The sequence below is a fragment of the Microtus oregoni genome, unplaced genomic scaffold (genome assembly GCF_018167655.1).
Source record: "Microtus oregoni isolate MIOR12 unplaced genomic scaffold, Mior012 000017F_ref0000208, whole genome shotgun sequence".
Classification (NCBI taxonomy): domain Eukaryota; kingdom Metazoa; phylum Chordata; class Mammalia; order Rodentia; family Cricetidae; genus Microtus; species Microtus oregoni.
In genome coordinates this window covers 27490826-27509136 of record NW_024543076.1, presented here as the reverse complement: position 1 = coordinate 27509136, position 18311 = coordinate 27490826, and the positions used below count along the sequence as shown (strand labels likewise).

General features: G+C 42.8%; 1 protein-coding gene across 1 annotated transcript in view; it reads left to right on the top strand.

Annotated features, from left to right (window-relative positions):
* The first annotated feature begins 16325 nt into the window (after nucleotides 1–16325).
* Mybl1 (MYB proto-oncogene like 1) overlaps nucleotides 16326–18311 on the top strand; it is a 38807-nt gene continuing 36821 nt past the window's right edge. Inside the window, exon 1 of the mRNA XM_041667545.1 lies at nucleotides 16326–16764. Coding sequence (XP_041523479.1) covers nucleotides 16745–16764 — 20 coding nt within the window. The 5' untranslated portion in view covers nucleotides 16326–16744. The remainder of the gene's footprint in view (nucleotides 16765–18311) is intronic.

Below are 18311 nucleotides of genomic sequence, written 5' to 3'. Positions count from 1 at the left end.
ACAAACTGAAGTAAGTCAATTGATTTTCTAAACTACGGTACATGGGGAGTGAAAAACAAGTTCTTCCATCCAATTCATGCTCTTTGGAAGGAAACCAGCTTTTCATTCACTTATACTTTTGTGTGTATGTGTGTGCATGTGTGCATGTGTATGCATGTATGCGTCTGTGTGATTATTCATGTTCTGGTTTTATGAACAGAGATAAAGATGAGATGTGGTCTGCCTGTAAAATTACTAATTTTTACATTTGATTTGTGGAATCAGGATATTGTGTAGTTGTAACCATCCATTCAAAACAAATATTGTCAATAGCCACACTTTCCTAGGAACTGGTGAAGCAGTTCTGAAAGACAAATTCCATGTGTTCTTGTGTAAATGGTGCAGTCAAGTAAAGACCACCCTTAAGTCATTACAGTGTAAGTCACTATAGCTATGAAGTGGTTCCTTTTCCTGGATTCAGACGGTAGTTTAAACATGATGACGTAGTCCTTTCTGCTTGGCTGTCAAGCTTATACAGATTAGGTGAAACTGTGTCTCTGGACATTATGTGGTTGGTACTGTCTTGAAATAACCCTCACAAGTCTGGCTCCCTCATAGAAATTGGTTGGATCTCAGGCTTTGCTGCAGCCCAAGACAGTGTGATGGAGGACACAAGACCTCCCTTCCCTGAGGCTATGCAAGCAGTTGGTATAGTGGCTTATGCTCCTGTAATCAACCTCTCACCCATGTTCCCGTATAAACCCATTGACTCTCTTTGCCAAGGTAGACGTGGGTGGAATCCTTTCTTAGGTCTGTTGTTGGTGCTGTTTGAAGTGAATAGTTTTCCCCCCCCTATATCTCCCTAGGAAAAGTCACAAAACACCAATATCTTGTAGTTGAGTGGTATCTGGAATAAACCCAAATGTTTAGGACTACACCGCCTGTGCTGTTAAACTCAATGCTACACTCATAATTTAGCAAAGGAGTAAGATATGGTTGTCCTAAGTCTTTTGAATATTATTTAAATCTAACTTAATTTTCTGTTCACCAATTTAGTTTGAACTCATTTCAAAGTACAGAACTTGGCTTTTATTTCATTCCACTTGGCTAGTTTGCTTTCTGAAGCCCAATTTTCTACTCGAGTTCCTATTTTGGGTTGATTTTTTTCTTACCTCCAAATGTGGGGGTTCTACAGAAAAAGGTTTCATACTTTCCCCAGTGACTAATCTGGGGAAATTTGAGAATCAGTAGTGAGATAAAAGTCTAATACCCCCAATTCAAAAGTACTAGACTGCTGATTTGCTGGATAGGTCTCTCGCTTTGACAGGAGGGCTGTCCATGGCTCAGGTTTCTCAAGGTGTAGTTTGTGTACTATATGCTCTTCCAGAATTCCTGTAGAATCATGTGTCAGGTACTTTGCAAAACATAGTAATAGGTCTGGGGACGTAGCTTAGGTTGGTAGAGTTCTTATCTGGTATGCACAGAGCACTGGGTTTTATCCCTTAACACCATGTAAACTAGACGTGTGCGCACCTGTCATCCAAGTGCTTGGGAGATGGAGTTAAGAGGAGAAGTGTTGTAGTAGGAGCAGCGAGGCTGCATCCCCAGCACCCGGCTGCCCGCGTGGCTAGCTTATGCCCCAAAATAATTACATGGAAACTGTATTCTTTTAAACACTGCCTGGCCCATTAGTTCCAGCCTCTTATTGGCTAGCTCTTACATATTGACCTAACCCATCTCTAATATCCCTGTAACACCACGAGGTGTCTTACCAGGGAAGATCTTAACCTGCGTCTGTGTCTGGTAGGAGAATCATGGCGACTCCTCAATCTGCTTCTTTCTCCCAGCATTCTGTTCAGTCTACTCCGCCTACCTAATTTTCTGTCCTCTTAAAGGGCCAAGGCAGTCTCTTTATTTGGCCAATGAAATCAACACAAAACAGAAGACTCCCACATCAGAGAAGTGCAAGCCCCCTCAGATACATGAGACTGGGACAGTGGTTCTCAACCTTCCTAATCCTGTGTTTGTTACTGTTATGAATTGTAAATATATTTGGAGATAGAAGTTTGCCAAAGGGGTCATGACCCACAGGTTGAGATCTGGAGAAAAAAGCAACCATATGGAATAATAAGCTTGTCTGAGCAGTATGCCCTCTTTGCTTTCATTATGCTCACATTTTAGTGAAGAGAAAAACTTTAAAACAAGTAAGTAGACATAGAGGACAGCTGGGAGCTGTGGTATCCTATTGGAAGAACTAAGCTGACGTGCTAATGATTAGAGAATGCTTCCTGATCTCTTAGCTGAGACAGAATTATTGGGTCCTTAAAAATCAACTATCAATTTTGAACACGTCGAAAAAAATATTTGCAAGGTCAGTCTGACAAGCAAAATGAAGTGGAACTGGGTGGAGTTAAGATGGGTACTATTCTTTTTTTAAAATATTTATTTATTATATTATGTGTATAGCATTCCGTCCACGTGTGCCTGCAAGCCAGAAGGGGACGCCAGGTCTCATTATAGATGGCTGTAAGCCACCGTGTAGCTGCTGGGAATTGAACTCAGGACCTCTGGAAGAGCAGTCAGTGCTCTTAACCTCTGAGCCATCTCTCCAGCCCCTGGGTACTATTCTTGAAGAATAACTGAGTTTGCCTCCCAGCCCCCACAGTAGTGAGTGGGTGGCTCACTACTGTCTTCTGCCTTCCTCAGGCACTAAACTTGTATAGCCTCCCCCATAATTAAAATCTTTTTAAAAAATTAAGTGAGATGCTTATGTTCACCACACCGTAGACCCTAGTATTTTCTATATGGATGTGGTGATCATGGGGAAAGAGGAGAATTTTGTAAGGCTTGTCAGAATACAGTCTCTACACACGAGTAAGTAAGTAAATGAGTATTGAGATGGTTGCTAGGGAAAGAGAAAACTAACATAATGAGAAGTTGTACTGAGTGTATGAAAACTCAGATATATGAGCTTTGGAATCAAAAGGTAACTCTGTTACTAAATATTTCAATGTATTTATACACATGCAGGCATACACAGAGAGAATGTAAATGACATAAAGCAAAGGTCAAATTAGGGCTTGGAACCCAATCCTCAGTTTTGTTGTCTTTTAAAGATGGAGTTTCATGTAGCTCAGGCTGAATACTCAAAGATGACCATGAACTTCTGATCCTCCTACCTCCACCACCTGTGTAGTGGGGTTACAGGCACGTGCCTATAATGTCGTGCTGAAGAATTGAACTAGGGCTCCAGGCATGTTAGGTGATTGTTCTGCCAGCCAAGCTACATCCCTAGTCCAGAAACCTGCCTCCTGACTTCTTTCATCATTAGAGAGAAGGATCATAGAGATTCCTTATAGCCCTGTACCAATGGCTCTCGCTTTTCTTGTTTCTCTTAAAGTGACTAGTAACCAAATGTCTGACTTAAGTTTCATTTAGGAAATTACTTTTCAATTTAAGATTATCATATGATATTTCTTATGGAATGTTATTGGGCTCTTTGGTAGATGTTACATTTGTATTATATATTTTAGTTCAGTGAGATGATATAAAAACCAAATTGTAAACTGAGCATGGTGGTACATGCCTCTCATCTAGCAAAAGGGAAGCTATGTAGGAAGATTGGGAGTTCAAAGTCAGCCTGGACTATATAATAAGACTCTATATTTAAAATATAAGTAAATAAAGAAAGGGGGCCTCAGGAGATGGCTTAGTGGTAAGAGCTTGTTCTGCTAGCAATAGGATCTAGGCTTGAGTTCCCACCACCATGTAAAAAGCTGAGTATGGCTATGTCTACCTGTACCCTGGCAATAACATACACACAAAACAATACATAAATGACATGCTCACATGATTATTTTAATACTACTTGTAAAGTATGTTTTAGATTAACTGCAAGTGGGAATTGATTGTATTAACAAATAAGCTTTTCCTAGCCTATATAAATGCATTGCTCTCTCCTGTCAGTCATCTTAAATTATCTTTATTAGCAATCTTGTCTCCTGTCACTCTGTCATAGGACAGTATAGGTTAGTCACTCGTATATCTGAGAGTCTGGTTTACAGTGCTCCCAAATGTGAGCTCTGTAGGCTGAAAACTACACATCTGACTTTATGTGATTGCCACAGTAAACCACGCAAAGTTAAATTCAGGTCACATATGTAAGAAACAAATCTCATTTTTAGCTTGAGTTTTATCCCTGAGATATTAAGTGTATGTAAATATTCCTAAATCTGAAACATTTCTTCCCAAGTATTTCTTTTTTTTCCCCAACTATTTCTGATAAAGCATACACAACCCACAGTGTTACTGTATGACCCACATATTTAAAGCATTCGGGTAAATTTTTAAAATTAACATGTTTAGGCAGATGTACAGTTACTTTTCCAGTCAATTTTAGAGAATTCTCATCAACTCCAAAGAGATCTGTACTCATTAGTGCCCCGTTTCTTCTGAGGACCTTCTCCTTAGGCAGTTAATTTGCTTTTTGTTCCTCCATTAGCTTTTTAAAGTAGGTAGGGCAGAAGATAAGCAGATTTATGTTTTGAAAGATCCCCTGGTACCTCAGCTTGTGGAAGGTATATTGGATTGGACCTGACTGGGAGATCAGTTAAAAGCCTGGGTGAGAAAGGGCAGCTTGAACAGATGTACAAATAGTTGGGGTGGAGAGGTGAGAGTAGGCCCTTGTCTGAGAGGCTGGCTGGCAGTGCTGCTAATTTAGAACTGGACACAAGTGAATTCTGCTGTGGGCTTGGCAACTCTGTATGTTAGTGCTTCCAGAAGGAGAAATACAGAGTTATGGGTTTGGAACTAAAAGAAAATGACTGTTAACCACAGGATATAAGTGAAATCATGAGTGTGGGTGGGACTGTCTAAAGTGTAGATTAAGTAGAGCTAAAATAAAAGGACAGACTTTACAAAGGAGCCTGAGGAATGCAAACTATAGACAGGATATCACAGAAATCAAAGACAAGTATATATAGAGTATAAATTTCTAATAAAGTATAAATGAAATTGAATGCTATACAAACTCTAAGTAAAACAAAGAGTAATTCATTTTCTCCAAATGTCCAAAGACATAGGATCTGGGCCATAGTTGCAACAGTATGGTAGTGTTGCCAAGGTCAGTGTGCTAGAGGTGGGAGGTTGATGGGGATGGAGGTCAACATACTCTGCAGGAATTTGACTGAAAAGGAGAAAGGGAGAGGGCAACAAAGACAAGGTTGGCTAAGATGCAGTTCATAGGCCACTTAGAACTTCGTAAAGCACTTTATTTCTTGCCTTGTTTTGGAGGTGCTTGGAATGTCCCTCAAGGATTCATTCATTGAGGCTTGGTCCTTAGAGCAGCTGCACTGGAAGAAGAAGCTTCATAGAAGTCTTTTGATCGTTGTGCCATCTCTTCAGAAACTTCCAGAACTCTTGTCTTCTGGATTTCTGTTTTTGATGTGATATTCTCCTATACTTATGCTTGGCATTTTGACCCTCCACAGTTAGGCTGACACCGCGGGCCAAACTGAAGCTGCGCTCCTCCAGCTTGATCTTGGATTCTGAACTTCCAGAACTTTGAGCTAAATAAATCTATTTCATCACAGTAACAGAAGATGGGGCTAATGCAATGTTTTATTGACAATGTAGAGAAGAAACAGAGGGTCTCTTGCTGACCATAGAACTCATCAATTGGTCTTCACTGGCTGGATAACAAGCAGGGAAGATCCTGTGTCCACTTCTCCAGCATGGGGATTACAGGTTTGCACTGCCATGCTTGGCATTTCACTTGAGTGCTGGAATCCAAACTCAGGTCCTGAGGCTTACACAGGAAACGGTTCACTGAGTCAGTTCCCAACCCCTTCCAATGCATTACCTACACACGCACACACACACACACACACCTACTTATTTTCTGACTCTGTCTGACTCTGTGTATGTGTGTGGCTACACCATGACCCATGCATGTGTGGATGTCAGAGAACAACTTGTGGGAGTTGGTTTTTTTCTCTACCACGTGGGTACCAGGATCAAACTTAGGTCATCAAGCTGGGAAGCACCTTAGCTGGTGAGTTATCTAGCTTGTCAGTTCCAATATGTTTCTAGACATGTAAAAACCAGTTCATGTGTGAAAAGAGGTTAGGGTCTTGGCCTGAAGAATTAAAATAGGGTTTTCACTTATGCTAATGGTTGAAAATTACATGGAGCATAGAATGCTTCTTCCTTGTGTAGTATCGCCTTAAACTATACAAGAGTCACATATTCCTACTCCCAGTACAACTAAAGGCCAGTAATTACCTTCATTAGTCATGATTTCTCCTAAAATTTCTAAAATTAATATTCCCCGTGGAAGTGCCTAGATATGCCATCCGTAGAGAAGACAAAGACTGAGAAGACAAGAACTATTATTGTCTATAAAGTAGAAGGTGACAAGCATCAGGATAGGAGTAGAGTTCAGCACTGAAGAGGAGCAGCACGTACGCTCACGTGTTGGTGGGTGAAATTTTTCCTGTGAGGGAAATGATAGAAACCTTGCTTTGAAGAGAGGGTGTGGTATAGGTTGGCAAGTTATTTCAGATTTTGGATGTTGAGATTCTCTCTCCTGGTCTGGAGTTTCTGGCCTCCACCTTCAAATACTGGGTAGTAGAATTACTCGTTGCAATAAGGGCCGGCATATGAACACTGTGAAAGAACACTTTTTGAAGAGAAAGCATGATTTTTATTACCCCAGGCCAGAATGTTGAAAATTTCAGAGGATGTGAATTCATTTCCTATTGGTGCAATAGCCAGTTACTACAAATGTGTGACTCAAAACAAATTTCTTATCCTAAGGCTCTGAAGGTCAGGAGTGAGAAAAGCATCTCATTGAGCTAAAAGCAAGATAATAGTAGGGCTGCATTCTTTTCCTAAGTTCTGGGAGAGAATCTGTTTTCTTGTTTTTCTGGTCCCTAGAAGTTGCCGGAATCCCTTGCTTCATGACCCTTTCCTGTGCTCCTACAGCCAGCAGTGTAACCTCTTTCTTCTGCGTCCCTCTTGTTCTCTTAAATTCCTCGTCATTGGTGCCCGCAGGGCTAATCCAGATTATTCTGCACATCAAGATCTTCAGTGGAATCATTTCTGCAAGATCCTTCTCTCCACATAACGTTTGCATTGACAGGTTCTAGGGATCAGGACATGGATAGATTTGGGGTGGGCGTCATATCTACTCCCCAAAATAGAGTAAGGAGACATGGGCTGAAACATTTCTCTCTGGCAACTTTTTCTTGCAGTTCAATTGCTTTTATTTTTAAACTTAAAAGTTGAACTAAGAATTCTATAGCTGCTTATGTTAGATAGTGTGACTTCTATTAATAATCTCCATCGAATTTTAAATAGTACTCTAAATGTAGAGATTAGTAAAAAATATGGGGGAGGGGAATCAGGTTGGAGCAAGCATTTCTGTATCCAAGTTCTAGTTCTCAGCTAGAGTTTTGTTTTCCAATACATAATGCAAAGTCTCATCATTTTTGCTGGAGAATATCTTTTTTTAGCATTATTAAAGCAGGAGTGAGCATATATCTCTTGTTATTAGCTTTTTGCTGCAGTAATGAGATACCCAAAAGAACTTACAGTCTGTGGTTGTTGGCCTTGTTTGGGGCATGGTGAGAAAGGACATCACAGCAGGAGAGCACCAGGAACTAGGACAGAGGAGAAGAAAAGGAAGGGTCCGGAGTCTTACAATCTCCTAGAGCACACACTCCCAATAACCTCTCAATGGTTCTACCACCTGTCAACAGTGTTGCTCCGAGGGCCAAACCTTTCACACATGGGCTCTTGGGGACATTAGAGATCCACAGAGCAGGCACCACACCTGTGCTGCTTCTTTTTAGGGCTTTGAGTTATTTTTAGCATTTATTAACTTAAAAAATAAAAAATTGACATTTTAAGACTCAAATAATATAAAAACATACAGTAAAAACTTTGAAACCTCTCTTGTTTTGATTTTTTTCTCTGTAGTTAAATATTGTTAATAATTTATGTAGTCCACAGGCTATTTTCTAGCATGATAGGCACATGCTCACTGCAAGTGTTTATTTATATAAGTGATATCACCCTTATTGTAAGCCCCATTTCTATCTCTTTGCCTTGCTCCTTCCTATCGCTATACCTCATGTGCACTATATTCATAGCTGAGCACTCCTAGATACTAAAGCATTAGAGTGGAGCGTGGCTCTCATTCTGGTCTGCCACTGAAAATAATAATACCTACGCTTCTCAGGGTAGTTAGGATTAAAGAAACTGTGAATATTATCCAAGATAAATGCATGTGGATCATGGGAAAGACCTTAGATGGAGAATAGCCATTCAATAGGATCTCAATTGTATATGACTCTTACCGGCTGAGGAACCATTGAAGTCAGCCTCTAAGTGCAAATGCTCCTCATTTGGGGTTATAATGAAATACACAACCATAAGTATTCAGACATATTTTTTCTTCTTCCTCTACTCAATTATGCCCTAAGTTAAATATCTATCAAAGGCTGTGCATGATTTATGGATTTTGTGCATTATTGCTTTATAAAAGAATTACATCAGTTTTTAATACCAGTATCAGGGAATTACTTAAATGCTGTTCTCAGAACCTAGAAAAAATTTGGACTGCAGGAGCTGTAACCTAGCATTTCAAATATACTTTAATTTATATTTTATCACATTCTTGTGTGCATGCATATTCCAGTGCTTGGCTATCATTTGCATGCCTTCATTTATTTATTCTACAGAGATTTCATTTATTGATATCTGTATATGTTCCTGTTTTAAAGCTTTTCAAATCAGCAAATCTGGGGAGTTCTCAGTCTTTCATCATAGAAGATGGGAAGAAGGTGCACCTAAGTCACTGGTACATCTCCCTGGGAGAGGAATTTACTAAACAATTGCAAGATAGAGGATTAGTAAAGTTTGTACTGTGTGTATGTGTGTGTTAGTAGTCATAGAACAAAGTTGCTTATATATTCAAAGCAGTTACTTTGTAGGTGAACTACATCCTGGCTCTGGTAAGGCATTTAAAAATTATTTTCATAAGCAAAAATCCCAGGATAGCCAAAACAATCCTGTACAATAAAGGAACTTCTGGAGGTGCCACAATTCCTGATTTCAAACTCTACTACAGAGCTACAGTAATAAAAACAGCCTAGTATTGGCATAAAAACAGAGAGGAGGACCAATGGAATCAAATTGAAGACCCAGATATTAATTTACATACGTATGAACACCTGATTTTTTTGACAATAAAGCAAAAATATCAAATGGGGAAAAGAAAGCATATTTAACAAATGGTGCTGGCATAACTGGATATCAACATGTAGAAGAATGAAAATAGATCATATCTATCATCATGCACCAAACTCCAAATGGGTCAAAGACCTCAACATAAAGCCAATCACACTGAACCTCATAGAAAAGAAAGTGGGAAGTACACTTGAATGCATTGTCACAGGAGACCACTTCCTAAATATAACCCAAGTAGCACAGACACTGAGAGAAACAATTAATAAAGGGACCTCCTGAAACTGAAAAACTTCTGTAAAGCAAAGGACACACATGGTCATCAAAACAAAATGGTAGCTACAGAATGGGAAAAGATCTTCACTAACCCTACCTCAGACAGAGGTTTGATTTCCAAAATATACAAATAACTCAAGAAGTTTGTCATCAAAAGAACAAACAATCCAATAAAAAATGGAGTAGAGACCTAAACAGAGATCTCTCAACAGAGGGATATAAAATGGCTGAAAGATACCTAAGAAAATGTTCAACATCCTTAGCCATCAGAGAATTGCAAGTCAAAACAACTCTGAGATTCCATCTTACACCTGTAAGAATGGCCAAGATCAAAAATACTGATGACAACTTATGCTGGAGAGGTTGTGGGGTAAAGGGAACACTTCTGCATTGCTGGTGGGAGTGCAAATTGGTACAGCCTTTTTGGATATCAGTATGGTTATTTCTCAGAAATTTAGGAAACAACCTTCCTCAAGACCCAGTAATACCACTTTTGGGTATATACCCAAAGGATGCTCAACCATACTACAAGGAAATGTGTTCAACCATGTTCATAACAACATTGTTTATCATAGCCAGAACCTGGAAATAACCTCAGTGACCCTTGGCTGAAGAATTGATAAGGAAAATGTGGTACATTTGCACAATGGAGTACTACACAGTTGAAAAAAATAACGACATCTTGAAATTTGCAGGCAAATGGATGGATCTAGAAAACATTATATTGAGTGAGGTAACCCAGACCCAGAAAGACAAATATCATATGTACTCACTCATAAGTGACTTTTAACATAAAGCAAAGCAAACCAGCCTATAATTCACAATCCCAGAGAACCTAGACAACAATGAGGACCATAAGAGTGACATACATGGATCTAATCTCCATGGGAAGTTGAAAAAGACAAGATTTCCTGAGTAAATTGGGAGCATAGGGACCATGGGAGAGGGTTGAAGGGGAGGGGAGAGGAAGGGAGGAGAGCAGAGAAAAATGTAGAGCTTAATAAAATCAATAGAAAAAAATTTTCATTATAAAAATGTCTGCCAGGTGCTGTGGGATAATGATCTTCTACTCTGTAAAGATTTGTCACTTGTATTGCTTTAATAAAATACCAATTGGCCAGTAACTAGGCAGGAAGTATAGGTGGGGTTACCGGAACAGGAGAATTCTGGGAAGAGGAAAGGCTGAGTCTGTAGTTGTCACCCAGACAAAGAAGAAGCAAGATGAGAAGGCCTCACTGATAAAAGGTACCAAGCTGTGTGGTAACACAAACAATAATTATGGGCTAATATAAGTTATAAGAGTTAATAAGAAGTCGGAGCTAATTAGCCAATCAGTTTGTGATTAATGTTGACCTCTGTGTGTTTCTTTGGGATTGAATGGCTGTGGGACTGGGCAGGACAGAAATCTCTGTCAACAAATGTCAAAATTTAAATCATATGATATGTTACTTTGGTGAAGAGGTTTTGCTTTTGTTTCCACAGGAAATGAGAGGCTGTGGATTTATTCTGGGTTAAGAAAAAAAAATAAGGTTTGATCAAGGAAGACCCCCTGAGAAATCTCCCATAAGAGCAGATGGCCCAGATGTCTGAGTTTTATATCAAGAACAGTTTCAAGACTGCTGGCTGAGATGATCAAGTCTCACAGAATACTCCAGTCAGGACTTGATCATAATTCTAAATTTTCTTTAGGTCCCCATAATATTATCAGTGCCCCCAATCAGCAGAAAGTAGCCTAGAAAACTACGCCCATATTCCCAAAAAAATGGATTATGGATGTTTGTCTTTGTGTATAGTGTTGGTTACAAGTTGCTATGAATAATGGTCAGGACAAAAAGCTAAACAAAGGAGGTTAGATTCAGAGATTTTGTTTTGAATAAAAAGGGGGAGGAAGTGCTGTGGGACAATGGCCTTGTACCCTGTAAAGATTTGTTGCTTGTACTGCTTTAATAAATGCTAATGGGCCAGTAGCAGGCAGGAAGTATAGGTGGGGCAACCAAAACAGGGGAATTCTGGGAAGAGGAAACAGTCAGAGGAAGCAAGATGAAAATGAATCACTGATAAAAGGTACCAAGCCACGTGGCTAACACAGTAACACAGACAAGAATTATGGGCTAATGTAAGTTAATTAACATAGACCTCTGTGTGTTTCTTTGGGATTGAACAGCTATGGTACTGGGTGGGACAGAAATCTCTGTCAACAGCCAGGCATGGGAACACATGACTGCAATCCCAGCACTTGGAAGGCTGAGACAATAGGAGGCTAGCCCAAATTATGAAGACTCTGTTTGAAAAGCCAGCACAACAACAGTAAGAACAACAAATCCCAGAGTACATGACCAACAAAATAAATTTATCATGGAATGTGAGATTAAAGATAGCTTAAAGAAGTTTGACATAAGTGTTAGCTGTCTGTCTAAACCGTTCTCAGCTGAGGAGAAAGTAAGAAAGCTATCCCTTCTTGTTTATGTTTGTTTTGTTTTGAGATAGTCTCACTCTGTAGCTCAGGCTGGTTTGTAATTCATTATGTAGTTTAAACTGGCCTTGAACTCATAGCAATCCTCTGGCTCAGCTGGGATCATAAGCATGTGCCACCATACTTGGCTTATTTTCCATTTTTTAAAATTTATTTATTTATTAAGGATTTCTGCCTCCTCCCCGCAACCGCTTCCCATTTCCCTCCCCCTCCCCCGATCAAGTCCCCCTCCCTCATCTGCTCGAAGAGCAATCAGGGTTCCCTGACCTGTGGGAAGTCCAAGGACCGCCCACCTCTATCCAGGTCTCCTAAGGTGAGCATCCAAACTGCCTAGGCTCCCCCAAAGCCTGTACGTGCAGTAGGATCAAAAACCCACTGCGATTGTTCTTGAGTTCTCAGTATTCCTCATTGTCCGCTATGTTCAGCGAGTCCGGATTTATCCCATGCTTTTTCAGACCTAGGCCAGCTGGCCTTGGTGAGTTCCCGATAGAACATCCCCATTGTCTCAGTGTGTGGGTGCTCCCCTCGTGGTCCCGAGTTCTTGCTCGTGCTCTCTCTCCTTCTGCTCCTGATTTGGACCTTGAGATTTCTGTCCGGTGCTCCAATGTGGGTCTCTGTCTCTATCTCCTTTCATCGCCTGATGAAGGTTAATATTCATGAGGATGCCTATGTGTTTGTCTTTGGATTTTCCATTTTTTTATACACACCACAGACACACACACACATACTTTTTTTTCTTGCCTGTACTGCAGTGTCAGTGGGGGCCAGAAGAGGGCATCAGATCTCCTGGAACAGGAGTTACCATTCACTGTGAGCTACTAAGTGGACTAGGAATTGAAACCAGGTTCCCTGGAAGAGGAGCAAGTGATCTTAACCACTGGGCCATCTTTCCAGCCCCAGTTTGTAAAAATTATAAATGCTTTCCAAAGCACTTAACCCACCTGCGTTCCTACAAGCAAAGCAGGCGGTTCTGTTTTGACAATTTTGTCTTCTCTCTCTCTGTCTCCCCCTTTCTTTCTTTCTTTCTTTCTTCCTTTCTTTCTTTCGATGGCATCTCATTGTGGTTGTATTTTTATTACACATTGTTAGACACGGTTGCATTGTGTAACTTAGGTTGGTGTAGAACTCATAATTCTTTTGCCTGGGCTTTTTTAGTTTGGGGGTTGTATTTCTGGTTTCTTTGTGGTTGAAATTTGCAGTTTTCTAATGATTTAACGAAGTGAGACATATTGTCATGTGCTTGTTACTTTTTTCTCTTTCTTTCCCCTTCTTCCTTTCTTTTTTTCTCTTTCTGGGACAGGGTTTCTTTTAGCTTGGGCTGGCCTGGCCTTGAACTCCCGGTTCATCTGCCTCTGCTTTTCCAGCTGCTGAATTACAAGTGTGAACTACCACACTCAGTTCACTTTTCTACCTTTTTTGGCAACTTAATCTAGTCCTTTTTATTTTGTAGATTTTAATTGCTTTTATTCCTCTCATTGAATTTTGAGAGTTCTTTAATAAAATAAAATCTCTGAATTTTTATTACTTTTTTATTCTTTGTGTCTTTCACATCATGCATCTTGATCCTATTTATCTCCCTATCCCTTTATATCTTCCCTCTGCAACCCCCCAAAAATAATAAAATAAAATTTAAGAGGAAAAAAAAAGAAGGAAAAACCTTGTTGTGGAAGCTGTCATGTGACGCAGTGAGTTCATATATCTTTACTTGCAAGTGTTCATTGCAGAGTCTGGTTCGAGGCCTCTGGCTTCTGTTACACTATTGATACTGGGCCTTCACTGCGACTCCTCTCTGATATCTTGCTGTTGCCCTGTGTTGTGGAGGTCCTGCAGCTTTGGGTCTGCAGGACCAGCCCCTTCATGTGCTCCAGCAGATACTAGATGGAGTGGGTTTGCAGGTGAGCCAACTCAGCCCTGATTCTGGGCCTGGGTGGACAACCTGCCAGCTATCTGCCATCCTCACCACCAGGGTGAGCTCTCTAGCAATGCTCCAGCTAGCTCACCCAAAGCAGCAAAGAGCAAGGGTCTGGGCTAGTTCTCCCATGACCGGACCAGCTCGCCTTTGCCTGTCCCCACCCCTTCTGTTGACAGGGTCAGCTCTACTGTGCTGCCCAGGCAAGGTGCAAGGCCCTTTTTCCCAGTGCAGCAGCCGATGAGGGGCGGGACCCGGTCTCACGAGAGCTGAGGCCAGTGAGTGGTGGGGCCATCTCCCTCACAATCTTCAGTGGTAAAGGAGCCATGGACATCAATGCAGATCATAGCTGCCGCTGGATCACGGACCCAGACATGGCCCTTGGTAGTAGCTCAGGCCCAAGCATCACCATGGCCCCAGGTGGCAAATAGGACACCCACCTGGGCAGATTTGCCTTTTCCCACAGGACGTGCATCTCAATCAACCAACCTCCCTCCCTCTCTCCCCTCCCTCCTTCTCCCCTATACCCCGGGACCTTTTATTTGCTCACCTTGACAAAGTCAACTGCCTGGCGCCTCAAGGGAAGGCGCTGGGCAGGGTCATACTTCCAATCTTCTATACACGTGCTCCCTGATTCTGACTTACATAAGTTCTGGAGATTTGAACTCGGGTCCTCACACGAGTAAGGCAAGTGCTTTACCCACTGAGCCATCTCCCCAACTCTAAACGTTTACTTTTAAAGAAAACCCTCAAATTAGTTTGATACATTTGAGCTAGTTTATACAAATGGCTGTGAACTATTTTAATTTCATACTTCATCTAGTTTTATAAGATTTAAATCATTTCGCATCTTTTTAGGTTTCTTAAAAATAAACTTTATAATAACATGCAAAGGTAATACTATCTTTTGGAGAACTTTCCTCTATATAAAACGAAGGGAAAGAATTTAACTTCAAAATCTGAAAACACTTGCCTCCAAGTTCTACAAAGGTAGTCTGTACAAAACTAAACACAGCAGTTTTGCTTCCTGTTAGAATATAAATAGAATAATGTAAGACCCAAGAGTAAATAAGAAGGCACTGATTCCCAACAACATTGGAAGACTAAAGAACTCCACAATTTAGCCCGGAAGAAGCCGAGATAGGAAAATCATGAAGGAGCCTGGGCTCCTCGGTGAGTTTGAGGTCAGCCTGGGGTATTTACATAACACCGCTTACCTAAAAAATATTAATTTCTAAATAAATCTTTCTCATTAGACCTTACTAAGTTACCCAGAAGATAAAAATAATATTTTAAAAGTGCGTTTCCTTCCCAGAATCTATACCTTGAGAAAAAGGAAGTTTTTTTTTTTAAAGCCAGTGTATCTACCTGATGGCATCGAACTGGAAGCTCATCTTGATTTGTATTTGCACCTGTACCTCTGATTTGCAAAAGACGATGCGTACAGTTTCAAAATAGCAAAAATGTTAGTTTGTTACAATATTAACCTGTGGGTCAGCACTCTATGCAGCAGAGCATGGCGCCTTGCAAATTTGGGCTCTTCACCGTGTCCAGTCGTTACTGTAGTTAATAATCTCCTTGTATGCCTCTTTAGCCGTGTTATTCCTAATTGCTAGAGAAGCTAAAACCGCAAGAAGCTCCTTTCCTTATGCAGGATTGCCAGGTTACTGCAGCTTTCCAGGGCAGTTCCCGGCTCGGGGCTCCTCCACCCCTCCACCGCGCATAGCATCCCGTCCCCTTTGCAGATGGAATAGGTGGTTAAGCTTCTTGAGCCCCGATCATTTCCCGTTCCACTCCAATCTCCAGATAACAATCCCTTCCCCTTGTCTCACTTTTATTCATTTTTGGGGGAAACAAGTGATGCTATCACAGGGTCTTGGGCACTGTCCTCGTCATTTCTGAGCAAAACTAGTTCACACATGCTTAAAAAACAACGGCCGCGCCAAATTTCTGGCTAGAAGGTTAAGTGGAAGACCGCGCCCCCTAAGTGGCGAGGCTCACGGCGCGCGAACGAGGGCCCGCGAGGTCCTCCGCCGCCCAGGACCCCGGGTGTCCCCGCCCCAGGGGTACACTCCGCACCGCTCGGGGAGGTGGCGGTGGCGGGATCGGTCCCGGGGCGGCTTCCGGCCCACGCCCCGCAGTGCAGAAACTCGCCTTCCCGGCAACCTCCGCGTGGGGCGCCCCCACCACCGTGCGGCCCAGACAGCGTTCCGGGCCCTGTCAGCCGCCCGGGCCGCGAACCGGGCCTCACGCCTCCCTCGGGCTCCGCGGCGCTCGCTCCCCCGACTCCCGCGAGTTCCAGTCCCAGCTTCCAGCGCCGCCGGCCCCGCCCTCCACCGCGCGCGCGCTCCCCGCCCCGCCCCCGCTCCCCGCCCCCCCCTCGCGCAGCCGCCCCAGCCAATGAGGTTCGGGGCCGCGTGCGCAGATTCAAACGGCGGCTCTTGAGGGAGGCTAGGCGCGAGATTCGGCGGTGCGGACAAAACCCTGCAGGAGGCTGCGAGTGCTGCAGAGCTGCTCGCTGCGGGGAGAGGGCGGGGGTCGGCGCCCGTGACGGAGCCGCGCCGGGCCTGCAGCGCCGAGGCGGAGGCGGAGGCGGCGGGAGGGGCGGGCGGAGGGCGGGAGCACGCCTCCTGACATGGTGAGGGCATCCCTGGCCGGGCCGGGCCGCGGCTAGGAGCAGCGGGTCTTTGGTCCGCCCCTCGGTCCCCGACCTGACCGGGCCTGCCTTCCTCTGCCGGCCACCTGAGGGAAGGAGCGGGGGAAGCGGCGGGAGGGTCTCGGAGAGGGAGCATTCGCCCGAGGCTGGAGGAGGCTGACCCGCGTCCCCGCCCAGCCCGCGTCTATGCGGTACTTGAAGGATGGCGAAGAGGTCGCGCAGGTGGGTGACATGCCCTCGGCCCGGGCCTAGCGGCCCTGTCTGGGCTCCGGCTCTCTCCCTGTCCTTTCCCGCTGGTCCCCACGCAGGCCCTCTCAGGCCTGGACATGTTCCTTTCCGCTGCCCCACACCCACTTCGGCCGCACTGGCCGGAGCGCATCCATCACCACAGGGGAGTCAGGGTCACTGTGTGTGGGGACCCTAACAAGTGCTCAGGTTGTTCCTTTGTCCGGGTTCTCCCACACCTCCCAACCACTTACACGAGAGGTTTCTTGCCAGGTAAGTTTGTGCACGTTCAGGGGTTACGCCACCCCAGAAGTGGTCGTGCTTGCCTGGTGGAGTAGAATCTGGCTTACCGAGCCAATCACAACAGCATCTCCGTGACAAACCTGGGTGGGCAACGTTCTGGGACATCCTCTTGAGAAGGGGACCTGCTAAATCTTCTGTCATCCGCACACTGGGGTTCTGAGCTTTCTCTCAGTAGCCTCTGAGAAGATTTTTACGTTGTTACCATCAGCTAAACTTGACCGTAAAACAATGTGTTGAAGTTACTTTGTATTCCGAATGTTCATGTTTGTTTCTCACTATATCTGGGTTGTAACAAGTAGGACACAATTTTCTTGTTGTTGATGAAAGATGTGCTAGAATATCTTCATGAGCCTTTTATTTTATACCATTGTAATAGCTACTCCTAAATTGTGTGGAATAATCAGATGACAAAAATCTATAGTGTCTCGATTTTCAGTATTAAGGAAACCTGAAAAGGATTTGGCAGAATTTCCAAATATCTCCATTTATCTAGATCCATAGCCTCAGAATCTTAGGGCTGTATTTCCTGAGTTGAGATTTAGTACTGGGAGTTACTACAGAGTTAGATTTAAAATGGCTACACACAAAATACTTTGCTTTATTCATTTAAGCGTCTGCCGTGTGTAAGATTCTGCAGATATCAAACATAAATTTAAGTAAGACATAATTGCCTTCTATGTATTAGCTGCAGAATAGATTGGTCATTGCAGTGGAACAGATGTGCATACACCCCCAGGCCTTGCCACTGTTATCATCCTGGGTTAGATAGTTTAAGATTTTAGCAGCATCTTTACTCAATAGAAGACGGTAGCCTTTTCCCCCTAGTGTGAGCAACCAACAATGTCTACGGATGGTGCCGCTTATCTTTTGGGAGCTAGAAGCAGAAGCATGCAGGTAAGAACTGCTGGTCTACAACTTCAAGGACAGAGCATTCCCATCTTCAGAAAACATGCGGATTTAAAAATAGTTAAGATTGCTGGGGTAATGCTTTAGGCTTTTTGAATTTTGAAGTCTGTTTTTAAATGATTTAAAGGGAAAAGTGAATGTATCAAGTCAATAAGAGAACCTTGTATATACCTGCTGTGTGCCTTTATCTACTTAGAATCATTGTTAATCTTACATGAAACAGTATCTTGGCTAATTCTGTCATTAAAAGTTACTGTTAAATACTGATATATGAATGTCACATCCTTCTCAGATTTTTTTGTGTTTTCATGTCACAGTTGATCTTGCTTCCTAAT